This window comes from Mus musculus, chromosome 17 (genome assembly GCF_000001635.26).
Source record: "Mus musculus strain C57BL/6J chromosome 17, GRCm38.p6 C57BL/6J".
Taxonomy (NCBI): domain Eukaryota; kingdom Metazoa; phylum Chordata; class Mammalia; order Rodentia; family Muridae; genus Mus; species Mus musculus.
This window is the reverse complement of record NC_000083.6, coordinates 13946630-13974145: the sequence shown is the minus strand read 5'-3', so window position 1 is coordinate 13974145 and position 27516 is coordinate 13946630. Positions and strand designations below refer to the sequence as shown.

Below are 27516 nucleotides of genomic sequence, written 5' to 3'. Positions count from 1 at the left end.
GGCCATCTTTTGATACATATGCAGCTAGAGTCAAGAGCTCCGGGGTACTGGTTAGTTCATAATGTTGTTCCACCTATAGGGTTGGAGATCCCTTTATTTAGCTCCTTGGGTGCTTTCTCTAGCTCCTCCATTGGGGCCCCTGTGACCCATCCAATAGCTGACTGTGAGCATCTACTTCCAAGTTCCATTTGGTTACCAGACAGTGACAGCTGAGCAGGTTAGAGCACTACTGTGTCATAGTGGACCCTGACTGCAGGTGACAGGCGTCTCAGCCCAGGGCAGATGCTGCCTTTATGTTCTCTAATTGGCATGAGGCCAAACCCTGAATTTTGCACTGTCATTCCTCAGCTGAGTTGTGGGAGGCAGACCTCAGTTTGCTTATTTCATGTGAAAGCTGACTTTATGATTTCAAGCACACTTTCTATATGAGAAACCCGTAATGAGTGTCCAGATGATCTTTCTGTACATTCCATTCTCTTACAAATCTATGCATCAGGAGAATATGCATACTTTCAAATAGAACAGAGGTGTTTTCAACACCCCCCCCCCAAAAAACCACTTTTAATAAGAGCTGAATGATAAATTGTGGAAATACAAGCACAGCTATTTTTTTATGTTAATCCAGTATTTTATCTGAAAGTGTCTCTGTAGCCAGGTGTGGTGGCACACACCTTTAATCCCAGCACTTGGGAGGCAGAGACAGGTGGATTTCTGAGTTCAAGGCCAGCCTGGTCTACAGAGTGAGTCCCAGGAAGCCAGAGCTATACAGAGAAACCCTGTCTCCAAAAAACAAAAATAAATAAATAAAATAAAAAATAAAAAGTGTCTCTTTGCTGTTCCCCTGTAAAAGACTAGAAAGGCTGTGAGAGTTTATAAAGGATTTGCAAACTTGTCTTACCTAGGAGTCCAATCCCCCTGTGACTGGAGCACACTGGCAGCCTTAGGCTGTCATAATCATACATCTCAAAGGAGGGCAGTCACCTGCTGTCACTAGTGCGTGGGAAGACAGATGCACAGAAGAGCCAGCTAGCATCTGAAAACGCTGCATGTGTGTTTGTGAGATCAGGGACTTGACTGTCATTGGACAGTGAAGTCAGATGGGAATACATGTTGTAAGAGCAGGTTGAATAGTGTGCATTACTGTGGGGAAACACCCAAACTGCTGTTCTTTTCCATTCTACTATATTTCAATTGTAGCCTATTTTATATCAAGTTTATATCTAATAAGTGTATTTGCTATTGTTTTCAAAGTGCTGAGAAAAGTTACATCTGTAAAGCCAGTATTCCTCTTCCCCATTTCCATCTGTCACTCCATGAAATGACTGAGTTGTTTCTTTCTTCTTCCCTTTCTTGTTTTTCTGACTGTGGGAAAGTGCTCTTTGATGACACAACCAGCTGAAGACCAGGCTGGCATTTTTACAAGAGTCCCATGTAGATAGAGCTCAGTCACCTCTATCTACATGTCTATCCCTTATGCATTCATCATCCCAAATGAGCACTGCGACCATGTCTCCTTTCACTACCCCATCCTGGTCCCTGGACTCCCTGAACATACTCATGGATAAGCTCATTGCCTAAACAGTCTCCTGGTCATACACGGTCAAGTGTATGAACCCACTCAAGATTGCGGAATGAAGGTATGTTTTATTGTCGTGGCACAAGGTACACTGACCAGCTGGAACTAGTCAGTGGGCTGATGTGTTGCCTCACTTTTATGCCTATTGTACTTTTGCATGGGGGCAAAACAGGGTTCAAATCTAAGGGCTTGGGTGAAATGGAATGAGGAGTTGGGGAGTCGCTAGTCAAAGTATATAAAGTTTAAATGAACAGGGAATAACTTTGAGTGCTGTTACTTGGTAAAGTATGACACTCAGCAGTGTCCTGCAAACATGCCAACGAACTTTAAGGGTGGGAAGGCATGTTTGAAGGTAAAAGGAACATGTGGGAAACTTTTTTGGATAAGTAAAATTTATATATTGGAATTAGTGTTTGTGTTTCTATATTTTAATTCACTGTGGTTTTTAGCTCTGTAGAGACATCCCTTAGAAACATAAGATTTGGTGCTGATTCAGGACTATCTCTTCTTTTGCACTCCTCCTTATTAGGGAGATTATGGCTCTGGCCTATTGTGTCCCCTGGTCTCTGTACTGTGAGAAGTGGGTGTGGCAGCAGTCTCAAGATGGCGCCTGGGACTGCAGTCAAGTCTCATGACTTGCACCTGACTTCCTCATACACCCTGATTAAGCCACATCCACTGGGTGAACTGTGCAGGTGCCCATGACGCAAGATCAGACCATATGACAAGTGATGATTCTGGCCAATGGACTGCTGTTACGTGGACTGGGCTGATGGGGCGTGGTAGAGGGGTTATATAAGGGATTGCGATTGGGGGCAAGAGAGATTTTTTCTGCATGCATGTTGAAAGGTTCCTGAATAAACTGCTTTGAGAAGAATGCTGTGTCGTAGCTCTTTTCTGCTGGTCGGAGACATAAGGAACACTGTACCACTTCATTTTCTGCCGAACCCTAATTAGCCTTCCTCTGTGCATTCCCAGGTAATAAAGTGATTTCAGACACACATATACCTATGAATTTATGATAAGCAGGATGAGGGGATGACTTGGCAAAAGAAATTTTATACTCCCAAAGTTTCATGTGATTGTGTTGCTATACGAAGTATTTCTACCTGTTTATTCACAAAACTGGGAACTAAATGACAGTCTTCATATTGCCATAACTTTGTAAGCAGTATACAGCTTACTGCCCCCACACACCCTGTGATCCCAGGAAATCGCATACAGGGCAGGTTGGGGAATAGAAAGTCAGAAGCAGCCCGCGGTTGCTTACAACCATTAAGAGTATGAGAAATGAACACAGGAGCTGTGGGGATTGATTGAAGCACCCTACAAGACATTATTGGTAGGCTCTCTTGAGATGGTAGAGGGGAAGGGGAAGGAGAAGGGTCTCTGTCATGGGGAGGCTCTGGAGGCAGGATCCTGACTGGGATAGGGAAATAGAATCCTCCAGGTGAGCTGAGTATTCAAGGCCACAGTAAGGTGATTTGTGTTCTACAAGCACTAAGGGGACACTGTTTTTCTTGAGAAGGCAGGAGCAAAGTCTAAAGTTCTGTGAGTCAGTAAGCTAGTCTGGCAAAAGCTGCTGTTGGTAGGCATAGTGCATGTGTGTGACTGGGGAGTGAAAGATACCCTGTAGGAATTAGCCCCGCCGTTCAGGCGTTAAAGCAGATATTTTTGAACCAAGGTCGTGGCTGCTTCAGCATCAAGTGTTGGTGAGTGTGAAGAAAGCCAAGGGAGTTTGAAACCGCCACTTTCTGCTCTGAGGGATGTGGGAACCTAAGAGACCTGGGGTTGGCTTGGTGGCACTGTGTTGTCTCATCTTGACCTCCGTCGGGATGGAGACCCAGTTGGTCTGCTTTGTTTTCATGATCCCCTGGCCCTTTGACCAGTTTTCTCCCAACTCCCATTCGATGCATCTCTGACCTCTCATCTGCTGCTTCCGCACATCAGGGTCTCCTGATTGGCACCTTCCTCTGCACACTGCATACTGAGCACTCTTAGTACAGCTGTTAACAAGCAGTAATTACATAATCCTCCTCATTGCCCTCTTAGAACACACAGCAGAACAAGTAGATAAAGTGAACCGAAGTATAAATACCATGAAATGTAATGGTGCCAAGCAGATATATTCCGAAATTTACAAGATCTAATATCAGCCCTCCACAAAAGTTAGAGTATACATGCCTAGACTGCAGGGCCAGGAAGGTCTTGTTGAACAGGGGAGACTGAGGGCTTAGAAGACAGAGGTCTCTGTGGAAAGTGATGTGTGACCAGCCAGGGCTTTGTGGTAAACTGGAAACGACATAGAGGCTGAGGGATTGGAGCTTAGGCCACACAGGCTAATGGCTAACACCTGAAGTCTTTGCTGTACCAGTTAGGAGGACTCTACACAAGGGATCATAGAGAAGATGATCTCATATGACTCTTAAAAGTGAGTTTAGAGCAGGGAGTGGTTCCTGGCCAGAGAGATCAGATGACTGCATGAGCAGCCCCTTATAGGACAAGGCTTGGCTTCCTGGTATAATAAAAGGAGCTCTGTGGGCATTCTTCCAGGAAAACTGGTGAGAGCCACAGGAAGAATTTTGGATCTTCAAGTGTACTTTGAAGGAAGAACCGCTTGTTCTGGCTACAAGTTCTAAGTTCCTTGAGGACAGCACAGCTCTTCCTGCTTCAAGCCCCAGCTTAGCTGTATAGAAGCCACAGCCTTGTACTGTGCCTTAGCACCCAACTCAGGACCACTTTATCTCACCTTGAGAGACAAATCTTAGTACTTCTCACCTAGTCCCACCCACCCCAAGATAGTGCCGGGCTTACGGCAGTGAATTGCAGACTCAAGGGCACACCAAGAAGACCCACTGTAATCTTTGTGGGTTGCCCCCAGGACAGAGCCAGGGGTATCTGTGTGCTTGACACTGGAAGTCTTGGGCCCAAGACTTGGTCCCAGGTCCCCTTATTTGTAGGTAGCTGCTTCCCCGGTGTTCTGTGGTCTCTCTGTGCACTCTTCAAGTGTCTGTGTCTCCAGGGTTCCATTCAGAAGGACACCAGTGACATTACAAGAGAACCCACCCTTAAGGCTTCCTTGAATTGATCACCTTAAAGGCTCCGTCTTCAAGTGTCACCTGCTGAAAGAATAGGAGTTAATATTTCCCCATATGAATTGGGTTATACCATGGCCAATTTAAGGCACTGAAAAAAGACTTCTAGGTTCAGAGGAAACCTGATTGAACTTTCTCACTGTGCTCCATTCTAATTGGACCACACTTTGGAAATGCTTGCAATCTAGGTCTTTCTGGCACTTCTGTGCAACATTGTTCTAATGGCCCAGTCATTTGGAGTAGAAAACTGAATCCATGTCATCTCATCAGAAAGAAAGAACAATGCAGTCTACTTGTAGTTGGAACCATAAGTAGAAAATACCCTAAAGAATCTGCTAAAACCTTTGCAACAAATAGTGAGTTATACAAGACCAATGAAGACATGCTCTGTCAACTGTAAGAAAACATTTTTGTCTTTTAGCAATAAGCAAAAGTAAAAGTGGGGAGAAAGTTCCATGTAGACCACAAACTATTTTAAAAAATATTTTAAAATATTTTTATTACGTATTTTCCTCATTTACATTTCTAATGCTTTCCCAAAAGTCCCCCATACCCTCCCCCCACCCACTACCCTACCCACACATTCCAACTTTTTGGCCCTGGCATTCCCCTGTACTGGGGCATATAAAGTTTGCAAGTCCAATGGGCCTCTCTTTCCAGTGATGGCCGACTAGGCCATCTTTTGATATATATGCAGCTAGAGTCAAGAGCTCCGGGATATTGGTTAGTTCATAATGTTGTTCCACCTATACGTTGCAGTTCCCTTTAGTTCCTTGGGTGCTTTCTCTAGTTCCTCCATTGGGGGCCCTGTGGTCCATTCAATAGCTGACTGTGAGCATCCACTTCTGTGTTTGCTAGGCCCCGGCATAGTCTCACAAGAGACAGCTATATCAGGGTCCTTTCAGCAAACGCTTGCTAGTGTATGCAATGGTGTCAGCGTTTGGAGGCTAATTATAGGATGGATCCCTGGATATGGCAGTCTCTAGATGGTCCATCCTTTTGTCTCAGCTCCAAACTTTGTCTCTGTAACTCCTTCCATGGGTGATTGTTTCCAATTCTAAGAAGGGGCAAAGTGTCCACACTTTGGTCTTCGTTCTTCTTCAGTTTCATGTGTTTTGCAAATTGTATCTTATATCTCAGGTATACTAAGTTTCTAGGCTAATATCCACTTATCAGTGAGTACATATTGTGTGAGTTCTTTTTTGGTTGTGTTGACCACAATCTTTAAAACAAAATAAAAAAATAATACTTTGAAATATATTTGACCAAACCCATACTACACTTATAACTAGAGTTGCTATTATTGTTTGAAACGTAGGAATTAAGTAAATTTTATCAAAATACTACAGAGGTTTTCATAATTGTACTAAAGGAATTTAGCAATTGACACTTTATAATTCCTAGGTATTGGGTTACCATTACGAATCAGAGTTTAGAAGTGCAGAAAAATGCTGTCTCCAGGTGATAAGAGATTCTCTGTGTGAGTATTAGGAGAGTTAATTCCTTAGAAGGAGTGACTGCACCCCTATCTGGAGACAGAATTCCCTTCAAGAGGGTCTGAATCTCCTGCATGAATGGCTAGACCCAAAAAAGGAAAGGCTGAATCTACTGCAGGAGAGAATGACGGGATCCCTAGAAGGAGGGACTTAATCTTTTGTCTGAAGGGACAGGAGCACCAGCGTGATGTTGAATCTTTAGTCTGACATTGTATTTTCAGCACAATGGTCTGAATTCCCTGAATCCACAGCTGGAACCCTGAGCCACCAGCAGGAACACTGTTCCTGTCCCAGTTGTCTATGGGAGTTAAATATACAGTTCACTTCTTTGGCTCATAAAATCCCACCATGCTCTATCTTCCTTCCTACATCCAACCTCCATTCCCCACTATGGCTTAGAGCCATGGAATGTGGGTATATAGCACAGCAGGCCTTGCTAAGGCCAGCTTGTCTTGTCTCTGCAGTGTGAATGAGTCTGAGCCACCTGACAGTTGACAGTTGACCTTCTCCTTGCTGAGAGGGTGTCTATCCCTTCTTGCACTCTGTTCATTCATGGTATTTCAGTATGTGCAGGTAGGTGCTGTATTGATGGATATTTTTCCTTTTGGATCCTTGGTTGTAGGTTAAAGAAGAAAGGATAGTTGAACTGGGACCAGAAAATGATAATCTACACCTGAGATTATCAGAGGTAATGTTTTGCTCTGTCCTGTACACTGATTGACAAGCTAGCCACATGTGAGTGTTTGCTTTGAGCCAGCTACTGCATTTTCAAAAGATGTAAAGGATGGTGGGGTTCCTTTGATTTTTGTCCCATCCAAAGAACTGGATACTTTTTTATTTTTCTCGAGACAGGGTTTCTCTGTATAGCCCTGGCTGTCCTGGAACTCACTTTGTAGACAAGGCTGGCCTCGTACTCAGAAATTTGCCTGCCTCTGCCTCCTGAGTGCTGGGATTAAAGTCATGCTACACTATGCCCAGCGAGGTAGACACTTACTGTGCCATCCTATCCTGGAAAAAGAGATGAATTCTACATTATTATCATTGTGCTCACAAGTATTTAAGAAATTATTCATTAATGACACATCCAACAGCTGCTTCTTGAAAGTTGTGTTATACAATTTATGCATTATGTATTTATCCATATTAAGTCTAATAAATCTATAGATATAAAACCCGTACAGTCATCGCATGTTGTTATAACCAAAATCACGAGCCTCTATAATTTACAAAGAGCAATTGTTTCTTTCAGTTTGGGAGTCTAACATCAAGGCACTGCAGGTTTGTTATCTATGGCTGGCTCATTTCTCTAATTGGTACTGGCTAGATATCCCATCTTGGTGAAGTTCATGAGCAAATAAGCTCTCTAGTTTTGCCCACTCACGAGTGTAGATTCCTCAGTAACTGTATCACCCCCCCCCAGAGGCTTGCCTTAATGACATCTAACAGGACATTGTCAGTGTGAATCATATAGGGGCACCTGACTCTGCAGTAAGTCTAACCAAGGTGTGGAAGCTTATTCCCAAATCCCCTTGAGCCCTTTTCAGTTTCCCTTTGAGCCTTTTGACTTCCAAGCAGCTCCTCATTGAGGTGGCAGACAGTCTGAGCTGGCCACAACTCTTTACATGGCTACTTCTGTATCAAGTTGACCTATCTACAGCAAGATTCTTAGCATCCGCAGCACCTTCTTCCACCATTTATGAAGGAGCTTATCTGCTCTCAGGATCAAGCAGAGACTAAGCCAGAAGCTAGCAGTCTGTCATGGGCAGAGTCCTTCTGTAGGAGCTCAGATGCTGTCTGCCTTGCAGGAGCACATCAGAGACCAGGGTCCTGCTTCCTTCTCTATCCTGAAAAGTAAGAGTACGTCTGCATGACAACTGAGCAGTGATGTGCTATTGCACATAATTGGAAGCTCTCTTTTCAAAGAAAGGAACTGTATTGCCTTTTTTTAAATGAATAAACAAATACTGAGTCCAATTGGGAGCTCTTCAACTTGACATTAGACCACAGTATAGTTTGCTTAGAGATGTGTGGCTGGAATCTCTGGGAGGCTTGACCTGACAGCATCCTCTGTAAAGACAGAATAAGGATAGGTGGCCCCTCCCCTCAAGAGCAACACACAGGGAAGCAGTGAAGTGATCAAGCTTCATGGTCCTTTGTCCATGGCTGCAGCTGGAGAGAGCAGGGTTGCAGAAGACTTAGTTCTGAGGAGCAGTGATGCTCCTCACGGGCCTTCACAGGCTTGCTTCTGTTACACTGTTAGTCCATTTCCATGTGCAGGGTACAGCAGTCACCTCCCACCCCCAAATACTTGGTCTAAGTAAGTGCAAGCCGAGGTGCTCTGAAATGGTTTTTCAGACACCCCTACAGCATGCCACACTCCAGGGAGCTGATGCTGGACAGTCCAGATGCAGACATTTCCAGTTTGGCTGGGTGTTCACTATGCTGTTCATCTCCATCACAGGCTCCTTTGTGGTGGCAGAATCTCTACTGACATTCTTCTTTATTTTCCTTTGATTTTTTGTTTTAAAGCATAGTGCTCTTCAGTCAGGTTCCCAATTCTTGCAGGCATTGGAGACTCTGCAGGTACACAGTCACTTGTGTCCTAAAACTAGGGTATGTAGGGGGAGAGCCACGTATTTCATGAAGCATAGCTGACTCACTCAGAACACAAGGAAGATGTGGGAACATGAAATAAAAATAAAGATGAAAAAGCAGGGTGCAAGGCAGAGTCTTGAGAGCAGAGCATCAGAGAAGGAAGAATCCAGAGTCTAGAGAAGCAGAGTGTGGAAATACAGCAGCAGGCATAAAGGAGTTGCCAGTGCTCAGGGTCTGGGTGTGTGAGGAGCTCAGGAAGAAGTTGAACGGGGTGATGCTTTCAGGATTAACTACTGTTTTATCTCTATTGTACCATCCCTGGAGAAGTGAGCCAAGCTGTTAATGATGTAATTAGTCTCTAGTGCCTTAGTCAAATCAGAGACACATTCACTGCCAGATGCCAGTGTGCTGGGGGACCCTTACACTGGAAAATGCTCAGTGGTGGAAAGCATATGCATTGTTTTTGTTTTTGTTTTTGCCATACTCACCCTGAGTGAGGATATATGTGTCTCTCACTTCTGCTAGAATAGGAGATAGTAAACATGGGTGATAATCCAGATACTCCTGTCTGTATGAAGGAGTTGCTTCACCAGCTATGGCTCTCTATCTCAAAACATCCAATCTAACAAGTGCTAAGATTTGAACCTTTAAGGAAATATGAAAGCAGTTATGTGAATTACAGACTTCACAATTCTGAATTTGAAAAAGGCTTGTACCTGACTCTGTGCTTTCTTAAGCTCCTCAGATATCTTTGTTTTGTCTATGGACAGGCCTAGTTGCAGTGCTAGGGAACCAATAGCTAACTTTGACTGGGCCTGTGTCATGTTCATGAGTTTGGGAAGTCCTAGATGACAATTCTGAGGTCTTTGAGGCCCTTGTATCTATGTAGTAACTGAAGTTCCTCAAAGTGTAACCATGACTCAGGATGCAGAACCCATTGCAAGAGATGCTCAGTTGAAAACATGGCATCCAAGAGGGATTGAAGAGAGCTGACATGGAACATGATGCTAATCTTTCTAAGCTCCTCCCCATTTCACCAAATATCTACAAATTTAGAAAGCCTCAGCCCATGCTGAGAAGTGTACAGAGAAAGATCTTCCCATCTAGCGGTCCCCTTCCTATAAGAAATAGATTTCAGGACAGAAAATAATTTTTGAGGGGAAGTTTTTTTTTTTCTTAAACATCACACTTTTCTTCTTGTATTCAATTTTAAGTAATTGTTTATTTTAATTTCACATGCATTTGCATTTTTCCTGCATGTACATATGTGTGTGGGGATGTGAAGGACGTGAAATACCCTAGGAAGTTTGTTGGTCATGGGCAGTTCCATTTAAAACACTCAGAATAACAGATGAAATGCAACATCACCAATATTCATTTGGGCCCTTTCATTATTTTTCTTTGGATGTAGCTGCCCTTGAAGCTGACAGTGTCATCTTTGAGAATGTGTGCCATACAGAGAGCTAGAGCTGTTATGGCTCATGTCCTATGGCTACCAGAGGACCTGCATACAGTCATATCTCTAGGCAAGCATGCTGAGGAAGAAACAATCAGCCACATCTAAACAGTGTGGGATGTGTCACTACACAAAGTATATGATTTCAATAGCAAATGTACATTGTATAGAAAAGGATAGAGTGAAGGAGAAAGATGCCATAGACTAGGATTCCGTTACACATTGGTTTCCATGTGGCTTTGTCAGACATGACTGGATAGGGTCTTAGCGACATCTGTAGATTTGGAGAAACATAACCCAAGACTGACCTCTCTTCAATGAGAAGACTAGCCTAATGTGTGGCTTCCTTCTCTAGATCTCAGCAGAAAAGGGATGTCAAATGTCCTTGTGTTTGCTATTCTCCAGTCCTTTTAAGAAGAAAGGATCCTCCTTCAAGATAGCATGCTTGTGGGTGGTAAGATCTGTCACTGTTGTGGTTTGATTATGAACATCCCCCAAGGATCTTGTGCTGTAAACTCATGTTTGAACTCTTAGGACCACCCAAGTGTGACCGTGTGTGCCCATAAGCCCAGCACTGAGGGACAGTGGCAAATCAGCATATTCCTGTTGCTTACAAGATTCTCAGCCTAGCTGAGATGACAGAATTGTGTCTCAGTGAATGACCTGACTTGAGGTCATAAGGGAGAGAGCAATGAAAAAAGTATCTAATCTTTTCATTTTGTCTCTTCATGCTGATACAAAGAAGCACACACATACACACAAACACATATACATGCATACACTCTCATGACACACAGGCATATTCATACATACAAGCACATAGGAAAGCACACACATGAACATACAGTCATGACACAGTTAAGCATACATAAGCAAACACCTGCATACATATATGGAACACACACACACACACAAATACACACACACCATACTACACATATGCAAATACACATACACACACAGGGAACACAAATAAACACAAACAAACACTCACACAACAGAGATGCACACACACATACGTTTGTACCAACAATACACGTCAGGCCATACCACACAGACACACACACAATTACACACATGGAACACACACAAGCACATACACAGATGCAAACACATTCACCCCACACCATACAACACACACCATATACAAAAACACACATACACACAAAGAGATGGTGCCTACTGTAGGATGATTGGTTCATATACAGATGGATCCTGTCTAGCAAAAACTGGTTTTGATGAAAAGAGCCAAACCGTTCCCAAATACCTCTCACTTCTCCTCCTGCCATGGGGTCTTTCTTTTCTGCACACAATCCAACTAAGATGTCACATAAGACGATGACAAAGGCTGACCGTTGAGGTCACCCCAGCTTTCTATATCAAAACTGACCCAAACTAACCTCTTCATGTATAAGCCAGCTTCAGTCAGTTTGTTCTTGCAAAAGAAAGTGGACTTTCTCAGCCACCCTTAGAACAACCTCATTTCATAAGGTGTGGCTACTGTCATGTGATCATGTATGAAGAGTGCTTGTGAGAGGAGGAGGCAGACTGCAGCTTTAGAGGTGGATTGAGATGGCCTTAGTTCAATTTTGAATATTCCAGAAGAAAGAAGTTGCTTTGTACAAGAATATCTTCAGATCGGGCAGGCTTATTGTTTGGTACCAGGTTACAGTACTAACCCTATCACTTCTCTGTTGGTGTACATGTCAGAATGTCTCCAGGAATGAATTTATGTTGGGTCAGGTTGGGATTATATTTTGCTCTTACTTATTGAAGGCATCACAAAATGAATTTTTGAGAAAACCACTGACTGCTAATATTTGCAGTTTTGAATTTAATTTAAAGTCTCAGAACACCTGTTTTGGTGTGCCCATTCTCTTAGGTCATAAGGATTAGTTTGTCTACTCTCTCTTGTCATGAGGGTTAGTTGATACAGGTGCTCAGCAAAGCTGGCCACTGTCTCAAGTCACAAGTGTCAGTGTGGCCACTTGGGTAGCATGAATCTGTTTTTCTGCTCTGAAGGATTTTGGTTTTAGATGCATGTAGATCGTCTACACACCATATATCCCAATACTTGGAGAAAATGTCTCTCTGTGTCTTCCAAACCCTTGGTGTACATGGTCTTCAGGACAGCCAGAACTTTAATGGTGAGAGTCTGTCTCAAAAAAAAAAAAAAACCTAACAAAACACCACACACACACACACACACACACACACGCACGCACGCACGCACACACACACACACACACACACACACACACACCACTCCTGAAGCCTGAAGGATTTGAATTTGGGTTGGGTCCTCTTGTGGTTTTCCTGGCCAGCACATCTGGATTGACCTCATAGGTATGAAGAGGTTCAAAAGCTTTCTTGTCCTGGAGATGCCTGTTTACCTTTTTTACCTAACCCACATCTTATTTGAAATTCGAGGGAGAGCAGCTTGCTGGCTTTTCAGCAACACCTATTGACACACAAGGAAGGTTCTCTCTGCTACTGATGTGAATTTCTGAATTCCTATGTCATTTTGAATAAGCTATCCTCCATGGTCTTGGACATTTGAGTACTCAGTTCTCAGCTGGTGACTATTTTTGGGTAGATGTAGGAGGTGTGCCTTGCTGAAGAAGGTCACTGGGGCGGGGATTTGGGGTTTTAGATATTTGTACCACCCCCAGTGCATTCTGCTTTGTAATTTGTGTCTAGATGGGAGCTCTCAGCTTCCTTCTCCTTCCACCAAGCCTTGTAGTTATTGAACTTAACCGCTGGTAACAGGTGACCTCTAGACCACGAGTCCCACTAGCCTCATTGTTTTATACTTTGCTCTGCTCATGGCATTTCTGTCCATAAATACAAAGGTAACTAATGCAGATATAATGGAGTGGACTCTTAGTGTGACACCTGATCATACCAGGTTGTGCATATGTGGTTTTTGTTTTGAGCAACGTGGAAGACTTTGGAACTTTGAACTAGAAGTGTTTTAATGCTCTAAAAAGAGCTTGATGGGCTAGACCTCACTCATCTAACCATCTAATCTGTGATAGGGAGTGATTTAGTTCTGATTTTACTGCTGTGAACAGATACCACAACCAAAGCAACTCTTATAAAGACATTTAATTGGTTCTGGCTTATAGGTTGTACTGACTAGTTTTGTGTCAACTAGACACAGCTGGAGTTACCACAGAGAAAGGAGCTTCAGTTGAGGAAATGCCTCCATGAGATAAAACTGTAAGGCATTTTCTCAATTAGTGATCAAGGGGGAAGGGCCCCTTGTGGGTGGGACCATCTCTGGGCTGGCTGTCTTGGATTCTATAAGAGAGCAGGCTGAGCAAGCCAGAGGAGGCAAGCTAGTAAGGAACATCTCTCCATGGCCTCTGCATCAGCTCCTGCTTCCTGACCTGCCTGAGTTCCAGTCCTGACTTCCTTTGGTGATGAACAGCAGCCTGGAAGTATAAGCCAAATAAACCCTTTCCTCCCCAGCTTGCTTCTTGGTCATGATGTTTGTGCAGGAATAGAGACCCTGACTAAGACAAAGGTTCAGAGGATTAGTTCATTATCATCAAAGTGGGAGCATACAGGTTCCAGGCAGACATGGTGCAGGAGGAGCTAAGAGTTCTTCATCTTCATCTGAAGGCTGTTAGGAGAAAACTGGCTTTCAGGCAGCTACCACAAGGACCTTATAGGTCACACCCACAGTGATACACTTCCTCCATTAAGGCCACACATACTCCAACAAGACTACATCTCCAAATAGTGCCATTCCCTGGGCCAAGCATTTTCAAACCTCCACGGGGAGCTTAAGGCATTTCTGGTTCCTGGAATCCCCTGTGATCAGAAGCATCACCCCGTGTACTCTCATCAGTCACTACAAGTAAAGCAGCTAAGCAAAGGGCTGAGACAACTGAGAAGTACTAGTTTGGAAGGTGTGTCAGTTTTCATCTGTATAGACAGACACTATGGTTGTGACCTGATCTCAGCTGTCCAGGTTTCACCAGTGTGACCCATGGACCATGTCCATTCTCCTGTAGGCAAGTGTCATTTGGCACTTATCTTAGTTAGGGATTTACTGCTGTGAACAGACACAATGACCAAGGGAAGATTTATAGAAAACATTTAATTGGGGATGGCTTACAGGTTCAGAGAGGTTCAGTCCATTATCATCAAGGTGGGAGCATGGAAGTAACCAGGCAGGCATGATGCAGGCAGAGCTGAGCTGAGAGTTCTATGTCTTCATCCAAAGGCTGGCAACTAGGGTGAGGATCTTATGCCCACACCCACAGTGACACATCTACTCCAACGAGGTCACACCTATTCCAAGGTCACACTTCCAAATGGTGCCACTCCCTGTTCCATTAATATACAAACCATCACATTCCACTCCCTGGTCCCCATAGACTTGTTCAAACACATGAGTCTATGAGGGGCGGGCATACTTAAACATAGCATAATGCAAAATGCATTTAGTCCAACTTTTAAAGTCCTCATAGTCTATAGCAGTCTAAACAATGTTAAAAGTCCAAAGTTCAAGGTCTCTTCTGAGATTCATCTAATCACTTAACTGTAATCCCCAAAGAAAGACAGGGAGCCAGCTGGGCAAATTCCACTCTACATCTCCATGGCTGATGTCAAATAGGTCTTCAGATCTCCACTCCTTTTTCATCTTTGTTGACTGCAACAAACTGCTTTCTCCTGGGCTGGTTCCACTCCCTGTTAGCAGCTTTCCTCAGCATGTATCCCATGGCTCTAGCAGCTTTAACATCTTTGTGTCTCCAAGGCAATGTCAATGTTACAGCTTCTTGTTTCACTGTCTAGAATTCCAGTTGATGTTTTGTACTCCTCCTAAGGGCTGGCATCACTTCTCCAGCTCTGCCCTCTGTAGCAGTCTAAGCTCAGGTTGATCCACTCCACTATGGCTGTTGTTCTTAGTGATCATCCCGTGGTAGTGACATCTCCAATACACTGGGGTGTTCCACTCCAACTAGGCTTCACCAGTAGCCTCTCATAGGCTCTCTTCATGGTGCCAAGCCTCAAATCCTTTGCATAACCCCTTCAGTCCTAAGCCATCAACTACAGCTGAGGCTATACCTTCTCCAATTGCCTTCCATGACCTCCCCACAGTGCCAAGCTTCAGCTGTTCTTCATGACATTTTCATGCCTTCAAAACCAGTACCACCTGAGTGATTCTTACACATTACCAAGTCCAGCTGCAGCACAAGCTACAACCTTGGCTATCTCTGAAACACAGCCTCTGTGCTCTCAGAAAATACTTCCCAGAAGAGGTCACCTCAATGATGCTGTTCTCTTCTTAATCACCACTAATTGCTTAACTCCAGCTAATCAGCATCAATAGTCCCAGTAATGCAAAGTTTTTGCTTTAGTAGTTCTAGTATCATGTTAATCACAGCTGATTCTTCAGCCCCAACTAACCAGAACTACAGAATCTTCATAATCAAACTAGCAATGGCCCTGAAAAATGTCTTTAATCTTCCCTCTGAAATTTTACAAGCCAGGCCTCCATCTTCTGCACTGTTATCAACGTTATCTTCAACCCTTTGGAGACCCAAAGTGTTATGCCTGAGCAAGCATTGCCTGTACAAAGGTCAAGACAGCAGTGTAGCCTTGAGGGAGGCCTAACAGTGTTCTAAGTACAAGACAGAAGTGTAGCTGTGAGGGAGGCCTAACAGTGTTCTAACGATGTACAAGAACCCCTGGAGTCTTTGGAAACATCTTTCAATATGTATCACCCCATGGAGAAGCTCATTCCTGTGAAAATGTATGTTGCCCAGGGAACACTGTGACACATTCATATGTGGTGAGAGGACACAGCTCAGACGAGCATTTGTGGGACAAACAGGCCAAGGGAGTATCTATCTATCTGATGGACCAGAATGTCATAAATACACAGGAAGTACTTTTGATGAAGAAAAAAATGCAGATAATGTGACAGGAAATGCTGTCCAGAAAGCAAACTCATGTTGGCTCACACATTGGGTCTGTATTTTTCCTTGATAGTAGAAGATTTGTTATGAAGAAATGAAATATAAAGAGAGGCCTAAATATTTTATTTAATTTTAATACTTACATAGTGAGCTTATTATCTTAGTCTCCAAATAAACACTATGGAAAACTTTGGTATTTTTAATGTTTTTTAATAAGACTAACATTGACTCTTGTTTCTCTCAGATACTTTTGAACCTGAAATCTCAGGAGCTTAGAGCCAGGTACAGGAAGAATTGGACCTTCCCCATGCCCAGACTAGTGTCAGAGCTGGTTCCCCATTTCCTACCAGTGGGCAGACAAAACAGAATGATACGGTGGGAAGATGGGTTGAGGGCCAAGAACTGCCTTGCCCAGACATGGACAAAGGCTGGTGGTGCTGGAATGCTAGCAAGCCACTTTCAGGACTGGCTGGCATAGACGGGATAGCTGTACAGATCTTCCCTACACCACAATGTCCTATAGTGGTGGGTCTTCACCTGGCCAGTACAGGGAGAGGAAGCTTAGAAACTTCATTCCATGGAGAGGAGTTAACTTCTTGAAAACCAGCAACTCCACCAGTATGCAGCCTCAGATGTCACTGTGCGAGCTAGTCATGAGCTGTCTGGAAGACTAGGCAGACATACTGGTCAATTATGTGGTTGTCTTCTGCCTCCCAAACCTGAAGAGAGATATAAGAGTATGCTGGGAGTCCTCCTGCATATGTGCTTTCAGTGCTCCTACAGCCACAGAAGCCAGCTCTACCCAGACAGTTCTAATTCTGGCATAGGCTATCTATCCTGGGTCTGATAGGCCATCCTGTTGGTATGCCCTGTCTTAGCTCTCACAACACACTTCCCTGAAGTTTACCTTGGGCTGATTCCTTCAACCACCTGAGCATTCATTAGTCCATATCCCACCCTACCTTAGAATCGCTGATAATTCTGATACTTTAGGGTTTTTTCCAGGCTGGGCCGTGGGCTCTTGTGTAACTCTGAAACATCCTAGATGTTCTAGACAGCCTCCATGCCTTGGTATATGACCTCTTTGGGTCCCCACTGGAACCAAGGGATGCTGGCCTGATAAGAATTCCCACGCCATTGTCACCTTTTTGCACTTATATCTTTCAGAAATGGCTCTGGATGTGGTCGCTATACACTACCCTGGAAGCATCTGAGAATTTAAGGAGGGCCACCTTTGACTTAAACTTGTCCACTGACTCTCTGGGTTCTATCAATTGACAGTTGTTCCACATTGATGGGCAAACTTATGCTTTTCAGCCATGACAGACTTAGCCATGACAAACTTTAGGTTCTGCTCTGAAGACGCTACACATACCACACAGATAGTAGAGTCATGCACATTGTACTCTACCTAGGTTTCACAGGGCCTCTAGTGTAGTCTCTCTGGTGCCCTATGGTGGTGGGAACTCAAGTTTCATAGGTCCTGAGTTGTCTGGTAGCAGCCCTTTATAATAAGAGGTAAAGAAAAGTGGAAATAATATCCTGCCGATTTGCATGTCCACCACTGGAGGGTGCAACACTGCCATGCATCTGGTGAGCCACTCAACAAGTCCACTCACTAAGGCTCTGAGCCTGAAGCAGAGAAGCACTGCTAAACTCAGTGTTCCCAAGAACCTGGCTGTCCCTCCAGGACTGCCTGTAAAAGATTCTCCAGGACCCTGAGGACCCAATTTGGAAATCTTAGGTGGGCAGGGTGGAAGCCAAAAGGACTGAATGGAATCCTTACCTGGGATGTGACCTCTGGCCCCTCATTCTCATTAGCATGACCCACAGTTCTGCAAAGGTCTCTGGGTGGCTGCTAAAAAAGGGGAGGATGAAGAGGAGACGAGTAAGCAGGGTCAAGACAGGATCACTGCCCATACACACTGCTGTGAGCCCATCCTGTCCTGGGCCCTTTCCTGCCAAAACTCTGAAGTAGGAACCAAATACCCCTCCTCATAGGACTGTCTGAGATGAGGCCAGCTGGGGATCTGAACTGTCAGCAAGAAAGACAGGAGCTGTCTGTTACATACACCAGTGTGCAGGGTCCCAGATGAGCCTATCTCAAGAGTGAGGCCATTTCCTCCCCAGAGACCAGATTAGGAGAGGCAGAGTTTGCCTGCTCTTGAACGCTGAGCTCTCCTTACCCCTGCAGACCCAGAAATGGTGCCTTCTCTCTGCCCGTCTATAGTGGGTCCAGGGAGCACCCAGTGGCCACACTCATATGATTTTATAATTTGGCCAATATTCTATACTGTCGCCCATAGAGTCTGGATTTAACTTCAGTGGCCAAGGCCAGCTGATTTAGTCTGAACTTGACTCTGAGAAGGAGGCCACCTACAGTGTTAGTGACACATTGCTTGCCCCTGAGTGGCCTTCAGTGTAGCCCTGAGTGGTCATTCCAGTCTGAGCCTAGGGATTCATATTAGCACTGGCCAGGTCAGGCTATTTGTTACCTAGTCCTATAGGTCACCTCCACTGTAGTTCCATGAGTCCTGGCTGCTGCAGCTGCTCGAGGAACCACTGGATGTCCTTCCACAGAACCTTGAGGTCCCTGTGGGCTCATCCCAGATATCTCACATTATCCCTGCTGGGTTTTAGGCTTGATGCCTGCTGTGTGGGAGCTGCCATGGCTTTTGGAGCAGAATGAGAGGCAGTGGAGATGCTGTGTGCTGCTCTTATTGTCCTCATTACCCAGGGAGTTCCTGCTGCTTGCTTCCAGGTCCAGGTTTAGCTCCAGCAGGTCACTGATATAGGATTCCTGATCGCTCTTCTTCTCTGTGTGAAAAGCAGCACAAGAGCTAGTGTTGGAGGAACATGAAGTACCCCTGCGTTCTGGGAGCCAGTGGTAAACAGTGTCCTGCCACCCTTGAGATACATCGGAGCCTAGGCGCATAGAGCAAAGCTGCATCCTTGGAAAATGAGCTCTGAATTCCAATGACAGCTAGGCAACCATGAATAGACTTACTCCCCAGCAGGCTCCTAGCATCCCCTTGTGATGGCTCTTCTGGCTGTGACACTTTGTCTCTTAGCTACAGAGCCATCCTCAGCAGCCCTGGTGGTCTGTCATGCAGGTAAAAACAGAGCCCATCAGTTGCTTCTGAGGTTGTATGGTCCTGGAACACACACCTAGCAACCTTAAGGGCCTGCCATGTAACATAGGCAGAGAGTTCTTCTTGTTCATGGCTCACTCCCCCCATTCTCTCTCCCTCTCTTTCCCTCTTTGTCCCTCTGTCCGTCTGTCTCTCTGTCTTTCTCACACACAACACATTCATGAACACACAAAGCACACTGCTAGTGCACACACACACAAGTACCATGTGCACAAAGACACATGCACACACATACATGCATAGACACAGGCATGCACACATGTGCCCACACCCACATATGCATGTACACACATACATGCACAGAGGCATACACTCCTGCCATTGCACTGTGGCTTTAGTGTGCAGCAAGTCAAGTCCTCTCTCAGTGGAGACTTTGAAAAGTGGAGAGAGCCCGGGCATGGTGACACATACCTTTATCCCAGGACTCGGGAGGCAGAGGCAGGCAGATTTCTGAGTTCGAGGCCATCCTGGTCTACAAAGTGAGTTCCAGAACAGCCAGGACTAAACAGAGAAACCCTGTCTTGAAAACCCCCTCCCCCAAAAAGAAGAAAAAAAGAAAAGAAAGAAAGAAAAAAGAAAGAAAGAAAGAAGAGAAAAGAGAAGAGAAGAGAAGAGAAGAGAAAAGAAAAGAAAAGAAAAGAAAAGAAAAGAAAAAAAGAAAAGAAAAGAAAAGAAAAGAAAAGAAAGGAGAAAAGTGGAGAGAACAGTGGGTGTTTAGGCAACACCAAGGCTCTACCCCTTCCAGGCTACATCTCTGGTACTTTGCAAGGCTAAGAATGTAAGGAAAATTACACTGTAGAATCATAGGCATCTTGGAGTGAAGGAAAGATCACTCCCATGTTTCATACTAACCTATAAAAGGAGGAATAGGACCGATGACCCCCAGCAATGATAATTTTCAACGGATTCCCATTTCAACACAGTCAGACAACTCCAGGAGTGGTCTCCAGGAGTTGATATGCTATATCCTCAGACCCTAGAGAGGGTGTGTGCAGCCATCAGCTGGGTGAGCAGTCCCAGGTGGATCTAATACCTGCTTTCTGCCTCCTCCAGCTTTTGTAGCCACTGCAGCACAGGCTCCAAGCTGAGGTGAAACCAATGGGTAGTGCGAAGCAGGGCAGTTGCAGCAGGAAACGGGAGCGCCAGGTATGGCCCGTGTAGAAAAATAGCTTCTGTGTTGCCGAAAGCCATTCTGGACAGACAGGAAGGACAATGTGATTTTACAGTCCAGAAAACTGTGCCAGAAGCAGGAGAGAAATACATGAATGTCAATCATAAGCCCCTACTTGGTTCTGGCCCCACATTTCCAGGGTTGAGAACTGGTGACCCTGTGCAAACAGGTCTCAGGTCACTGTGAGTACCATCCTTCTGCAGCCTTAAGAATGCAGAAGAAACCTGGGCCAGTCCTTCTATCTAGGACCCCCCTACTTATGGCTGTACACAAGTCTGGCATGCAGGGTTTGTAGTGAACCATAATCAGTGTTTGGGACCATTCTGATGTACACCAATCCCCACTGTCATGTCTTAGGGAATGTGGAAGAGTGACAGAGGCTAACAGTTGTATCTCTAAGGTACCATGGTTATTCCTTTTGTTGGTGAGTGGGGCATTGTTGGCATTCAGAGCTGTACCTCCCTCAGAGAGTTAAATACCACTGTGAGTTCAATACCAGACCTGGATGTGGGGGCTGAGAGATGCCTGAGGGTGTGGAGTAGCCTCAGGGAGCTCTGGATGGCATTGGTGAGGATGAGGTTATTGGGTCCAGGATTCTTTGGACTCCTGAGTTTATAGATGCCTTGCCCCTTCAGACGCCCACCAGAAATGTCACCTTTGAAAGAAGTGACCAGGGGAAGTCGTAGAGCAGCTATGAAGTGTTGTCTACATCCTAAAAGACAGAAGTAAGGTGAACTGTGGGAACCAGAGCATGGGGTGGGATCTGTGGCAGCAGGAGATGGGAAAGAAAGAGGAGTCCTTACTTGATAGATGGTTACTGCATTCAGAGTGAGTCCCAGGAGAAGAGTAGGGTGATCCTCCTTCTTTTCCTTAAAGAACACAAGTCAGAGGCTTAGGCTTTGACCCGGAGGCAAATGGAAGGAGGTCCATCTAACAGGCTAGAGTCTCCACAAACCAAGAGCTCTGTCTAAGCCTCTCTTGTTTCCCTACATATGCCGAGGGCACATGTGTATGTGGTATGCTTCTCTAGATATTTGAGTTCTGTGAACCTTATAGACCAAAGTTCCACACTTACTGTGCTCTGTGGGAGGCTGTCACCTGGGAACACAGGCCATGCAGTGCTCAGGCATTGAATAGGAGACACCCAGAGAGGCCAGGCATACCAGTCCAATCAATGTTAGACCAAACCAGTTACAGCAGAGGCTGAGCAAAGTTTTAACAGAATTGACACCAGAGAAATGCAGCATGCCACCTCTAGGACAGCCACCAACTCACCACATGCAAACCAGGCCCGAGGGACTGTCCTGCCTACCCTTGCCTGGAGTCTGAGTCACTTTGTCAGGCCTGGGAAATAGAACCACCATTTTCCTGTGTTCCTCCCAAACCCAGCAACTCAGGGTCGACCTTGTACAGCCTGAAGAAGTGGACAGGAACATCCTCAAGTAGGCAAGCATCCCTGGTGAAGCATAGTATTGCCTCCTTTGGAGTCAGACCCTGGTGCATGGAGTCCACCATGTTCATGCAGCCACGTGCCTTAGGATGTAGTCAACTCCTCTCTTGTTGATAATCTGAGGACAGGGTCACCAGCTAGCTCAGACCCCACTGTGCCCTTTCTCTGTACTGACTTCCCGGAGTCAGAACCAATAAGCTAGCTACAGACTATGCCCAGACTTTATCTGCCTTAGCCTCAGACGCAAAGGTAAGGATGTGATGCTTATAAATTTGTAGTCCTGCTCCCCTCTCATGTCACCCAGGTGTCCACAAGGGCCATAGAAGCAGCTCTCTTTAGAGGTCTGTTGAGCTCATTTCAACCCCACAGATACTGTTCTTGGAAAAACTTGCCAGTAAGGGACTGTGTGAGTGTGGGTTGAGAGAAGCTTTGGGAAAAGCTGTCTGGCCTCCAGCCTGGCACTGGAGATAGCTCTGCAAGGCAGATGTGTGAGGCCTAAGGAACACATCTAGGAAGTGAGGGTTGTAGGCCACTTGTTGAGAACATAGGCAGGGCACACAGACCCCAGAGGTTTTGCTCTGCATGGCAGTCAAGCTAGGCTTTTGCAAGAAGAACTAGCTGACTCTCACCATCTCCGTTTCCAGGGTAGAGGTGAGAATAAGAGGCACAGAAAGCCTAGGGTACCTGGGTTTTTTCATCTTAACAGAGGCTGGGGGGATACCATTCTGCAGCTGAACAGGCGAAGGTACTCCGAGCTGACAAGCTATGTGGGTTTATTTGGACACAAAGGCATGACCTACTCTGGCCATAGCTCATACAGGTCACTGCCAGCCTTTGCAGTGTTGGTGTTGGTGTTGGTGAGCACCCTTGGACTTGAGTCCTTCTGTCTCTGGTCCCACTGGTGCCACTATGTTTATTCTCTGATGTCCTCCCTTGTTATGGGGCAGTGGAGGAGCTCACATCTCTAGCTGCACTGTCTCTGCTGTCCCTATCCAGACAGTGGCTGGGAAAGACCAGGAAACTCAGTGGCTGAGCAGGGAACAAAGGTCAGGGCCACAGGCTGGGTGTGTGAAGACTGCTAGAATGAAAGCAAGCAATACCACCAAGCTCAGGCAGGATGCAAGGCCAGGAGCACAGTGTGCCCTGTCAGAAGGGGATGAGACCCTGACTTCCCCCCAAAAATTGCTCCTTCAGACCTTCTACATGATCAGCTTTGAGGAAGGTTTTCCTCATTAAGAACATACCATGCTCTTGTTTCTGTCATCTAGTTCAGTCTCCCAAGAATGGACCCTTCAGGAATATTGATATGTCTCCTATGACTGTTAATATTCATTGAAATCATTTTCAGAATTGGTTCTCAGTGTGCTATCTGGTTCCAGAAATAGTCTGTCAGGAATTCTTACATAGACAGGGAAGCCAGGGGGTTTGCTGCCGCTGCTGCTGCTGCTGCTGCTGCTGCTGCTGCTGCTGCTGTTGCTGCTGTAGCATCTACTACTTCTGGGTCTTTTCCAGGGCCATATTTTTCAAATAGCCTCCTATTTATACTCAGGGTGTGAAAAATTTTCCAGATGGCACTGTGAAAGAGACAAGATAATTTATTCTAGACAAAAGAAATACTGAGGTAGAATTCTTAGAATACCCTGTGGGGCTATGACTAGCCTTAGTATTAAATGTCTTTTTTTCTCTTCTACTTCACAATTACAAGGAGAAATCACTTAGAAGTGTTTCCTATAAAAATGTATACATCACTAGGTCTTAGGAACAAAAGAACAATCAGTGTGCACAAACCTATGCATGCATGCAGGAGTCTGACCATCGTCAATAACCAGCAAACTATGCTGTTGATACTTATTCAATGACATTGCTTGTTATTAGTTCTGAAGCTTACTCAGTGTGATGTTATGTTGAAAATGTAAGAATCTGCTCTTCAGCTTTTGTGATTGATTGGCATATTGCTAGGGCCAGTATCGCCTGAGAGAGTCCATGAACCAATAGCCCTCTAGTCCTCACCCTGTGTTAGCTATCTTTAGGGAACATAGAGTCCAGGGGAAGATATGGGTTCAGCAAGACAACTGTGTTGTGTGGGGAAGAAATCATTCATATTGAGACCCTGCTGGGAAGAGGAGAAATTCAGAAGAGGGAGAAGGCTTAGGGTTGAGGAAGAATTGTAAAGTACTTAGAGAAGGTAAGAAGGTAAGAATTGGGTGTGGAAAATGGAAACTGGACAGAGGAGGGACCAACACACAGCAAACTGGGAAGGACAAAACACAAAGGTACCTGGGCCCTGCCTGCTGCTGTGTCTCTGGAATTTCTCTCTGTGCCTCATTTCTGGGGAGAGACTCTGCTCTGCCCCAGCTGAGGTGTTTTTCTTGATGGAATGCAGCAACACAGCGTCCTGATGGCATTCCCCACCCTCCTTGTCCATCGCATGATGCCTCTGCACCAGCCCCTGCTGCGGATGGGCTTATCCTCTGCTAGGGCAATGTGGGAGAGATTCTCTTCTCTCTTCTCACTGACGCTCTCTTCACTTATGCTGCTTGTTGAAAGCATGCAGGGGACACTCATGGCACGTATGTGGTGTTGGTCCTGTGTTGGTGTCATCTGGTTTGGCTCGAAGAGTAGACCATGCCCACTGGATCTTCTGCCTGCTCTTTGCCTAACCTTCTGGACATAGGCTGGCTCTTGATCAATGGATGGTGGCCAGACCGATCTGCCAAGGATGGAAGCACTTCCACTCCTCTTAATTTTTAAACACGAAGCTTCACCAGCATCCATGGAAGGGAATGGGGCCTTAACTTGACTCACTGTTGGAGCCTGGGTTGAGCGGACTTCCCTCTGGAGAGCCTGCTCTTCTAGTAAATAATATGCAGCCGACATTTCATTAAATTTTTCTTTAGTGAGCGACTCTCTAATATCTTTTGCTTGGAACCCAATATACTGCATCGCATCTACAATGTCAGGATCTGGTCTGACAGGGACAGGTTCCTCATGAATATTTGTTAACCCTTTGCAGTGGCCTCTTAGCCAGGGATGCTTCATCACTTCTGTGACTGTCGGCCTATATTTGGGGTTTACTGTCATTAAGAGGCTCAACAGGTCCTTCAGCTCATTGGACACTCCACAGGGGGCAGGGTATACACCTGCCAGTATCTGCCTTTGCAGCTCAGGTATGATGTACGAGTCGAATGGGACCTTTCCAACAACCATGTAGTACAATATCACTCCTAATGCCCATAGGTCACTTTTTGTGCCATCGTAACTTTTCCAGAGGAATAACTCAGGGGCACCAAAAGCATAAGCACCACAGTGCTCGTCCAACAAATCTCCGGGTTTGACTTGGGTACTAAGCCCAAAGTCGATTATTTTGATGCTCCCCTTGTCATCTATCATGATATTATCAGGTTTTAGGTCCCTATGCACTATACCAAGTCCGTGGCAGTAGCTCACTGCTGACAGTATTTGTAAAAATATTTGTCGGGCTTCGTCCTCCTCTATGTGGCCAGAACTTTTGATGTATTCATAAAGTTCTTGGCCTTCAACCAGTTCCATGATGAGGTATCCTCTTGTTTTGGTCTCAAACACTTGGAGAAGTGAGACAATATTTGGGTGTTTGATCTTTTTCATTATATTGGCCTCCTTCATGGCTGGCTGGAAACAGGGCTTGTTCTTTAGAAGAACTTTGACGGCCACGGGTGTGCCTGTGAGCCAGTGCTTGGCCAGGAGGACCTTGGCGTAAGTCCCATGCCCGAGAGTTCTTACAACTTTATATTGGGAGTACAACTCTCCGTCCTCAGGGTTACTGGGCTGAGGGCTGGGAGGTGGTAACTCCTCTTCAATATGTGCAGGCATTTTATCACTACTAGTGGTACCTGAAAATAATATTAAAAAGAATTAAAATCAAAATAATGAAAAAGATGCAGGAAAATAGAAACTAAAATTACTACAAGTGCTACGTAAAATAAACAAAGAAAGGGTGCTTGAAATAAAGGTAAGTAAAAGTTAGAGACCTAGAATAAAAATTATGAAAAAGATATGGGGGAAAAGCTAAAGTCAAAAAATCTTAAGTAAAACCCAACCAAAAAACCAACCCCAAACTAGAAAGCCAAGAGCACACACATACTAAATACAGATGATGAAACTATAATCATAAGACAGTGGGTCTGGGAGGGCTACAGCTGATCAATATTATGAGTGGACGTTGATTGAAAAGAAATCATATGAAATAAATAAGAGGAGAAAGAATTAGTATAAGACAAAACAGATATATATCCTCCAGCACTTCAGAGAAAATTCCATTTCATTTCAGGACCTCGTCGTCCACAACAAAACCATACTTCCCAAGTACAAAATATTGAAAATTAAAATTCAATAACCATAAACAATAAGAAAGGTAAATATCAGTGAACATTAAACCTAAAACCAATTCCGAGATGCTATAGACTCAACTTGAGTGGCCAAGGCCACAGCTGCTTTGTTCCTGATCAAGACTCTGAGAATGAGGCCACACAGTGTTAATGACACTTGAGTGGCTTTCAGTGTAGCCCTGAGACCATTCCAGCCTGCATCCAGGAATTCAGATTAGCATTGGCCAGGTCAGGCTCTTTGCTACCTGGTCCTATAGCTCACCTCCACTGTAGTTCCATGTGTCCTGGATGCTGCAGCTGCTCCGGGAACCACTAGATGTCCTTTCACTGAAGCTCTGGGTCCCTGTGGGCTCATTCCCAGGCATCTCAAATACTGTCTGATGGAAAAAACAAAATATCCCAAAGGGCAAATAGGTATAAATTATAAGCCAATGATAACATGAAGTGAATATGTCGAGAAACAGGAACAATATAAAAATAGGAAACCAAAATACATTGAAAATGGAGATATCCTAGAGCAGCCTAAAATGCAAAAGTAAATAATAAAAACAATAAAATATCATGGGAGAAAATAAAACTGACCACAAATAAAACAAAACACCCATCCAAATAAATAAAATCAAAACACCAACACTCAGGAAGCAAACAGTCAGTGGCCTTTAAAATATAGGGCCCAATGCTATCTCTTAAACTCAAACCAAAATCAACCAATCAATAAATAAACAGCCATCCATCCACATAGGCACTTAATCTGAGATTATGGGGTTGGCATATAAAATCTCTGGGAGCCACTGGTTAGCCAGCCCAGAGACTTGGCCAGCTTCAGGCCAGTGAGTGAGCCTGTCTTGAAAATAAGGTTGATGGCCTACCTTAAGAACAGCAGCCGGGCTGGCTACTGGCCTCTACACTCTCTTGCACCAAGGTGCAGATAACACAGATGCGGGAGGGAAAGGGTGATGGGCACGGGAGCACAAACACACTCACGTGTGTGACAGCACACAAACACACAAACAAAAGCACACACACAAATACACAATAGTGATCTTATACACTCACACACAGGAACACATGCATACAAACTCTTACACAAAACCAGAATAATCACAAAGGAACAGGTACACACATACTTACACACAAGCAAACATGTAAGCACACACTACACATACACCAGGAAAAGGCACACACACACACAAACCAGGAAACTCACACACTCCTACATACACTGACA

At 44.9% G+C, this 27516-nt stretch overlaps 1 protein-coding gene across 8 annotated transcripts; it reads right to left on the bottom strand.

The window, feature by feature from the left end:
- Positions 1–16355: 16355 nt before the first annotated feature.
- Positions 16356–27311, bottom strand: Gm7168 (predicted gene 7168). 8 transcript variants are annotated; one of them, XR_001782097.1, is made up of 10 exons: positions 27158–27311; positions 26551–26665; positions 24202–25793; positions 23328–23498; positions 21278–21343; positions 20976–21186; positions 20337–20538; positions 18647–18968; positions 17938–18009; positions 16356–16870 (listed from the first exon to the last, which is right to left on the bottom strand). XR_001782097.1 is itself a non-coding variant. In XM_006524763.2 (4 exons), the coding sequence occupies exons 2-3, from the start codon at positions 26651–26653 to the stop codon at positions 24247–24249; spliced, it is 1650 nt and encodes a 549-aa protein (XP_006524826.1). In that variant the 5' UTR covers positions 26654–26665; positions 27158–27311; the 3' UTR covers positions 24013–24034; positions 24202–24246. The 8 variants fall into 8 exon arrangements, 2 of the variants coding, with proteins under 2 accessions (NP_001116449.1, XP_006524826.1); XR_001782099.1 differs by having other exon boundaries at positions 18664–18968; XR_001782102.1 differs by having other exon boundaries at positions 18885–18968.
- Positions 27312–27516: the final 205 nt, after the last annotated feature.

What these genes read in the sequence shown, in the direction of transcription:
- Gm7168 (XM_006524763.2), bottom strand. Translation starts at nt 26,653, where the DNA reads ATGCCTGGGAATGAGCCCACAGGGACCCAGAGCTTCAGTGAAAGGACA. An exon ending in CACATGGAACTACAGTGGAG is followed by an intron (nt 25,794 to 26,550) that starts GTGAGCTATAGG and finishes TATTATTTTCAG; the next exon opens with GTACCACTAGTAGTGATAAA.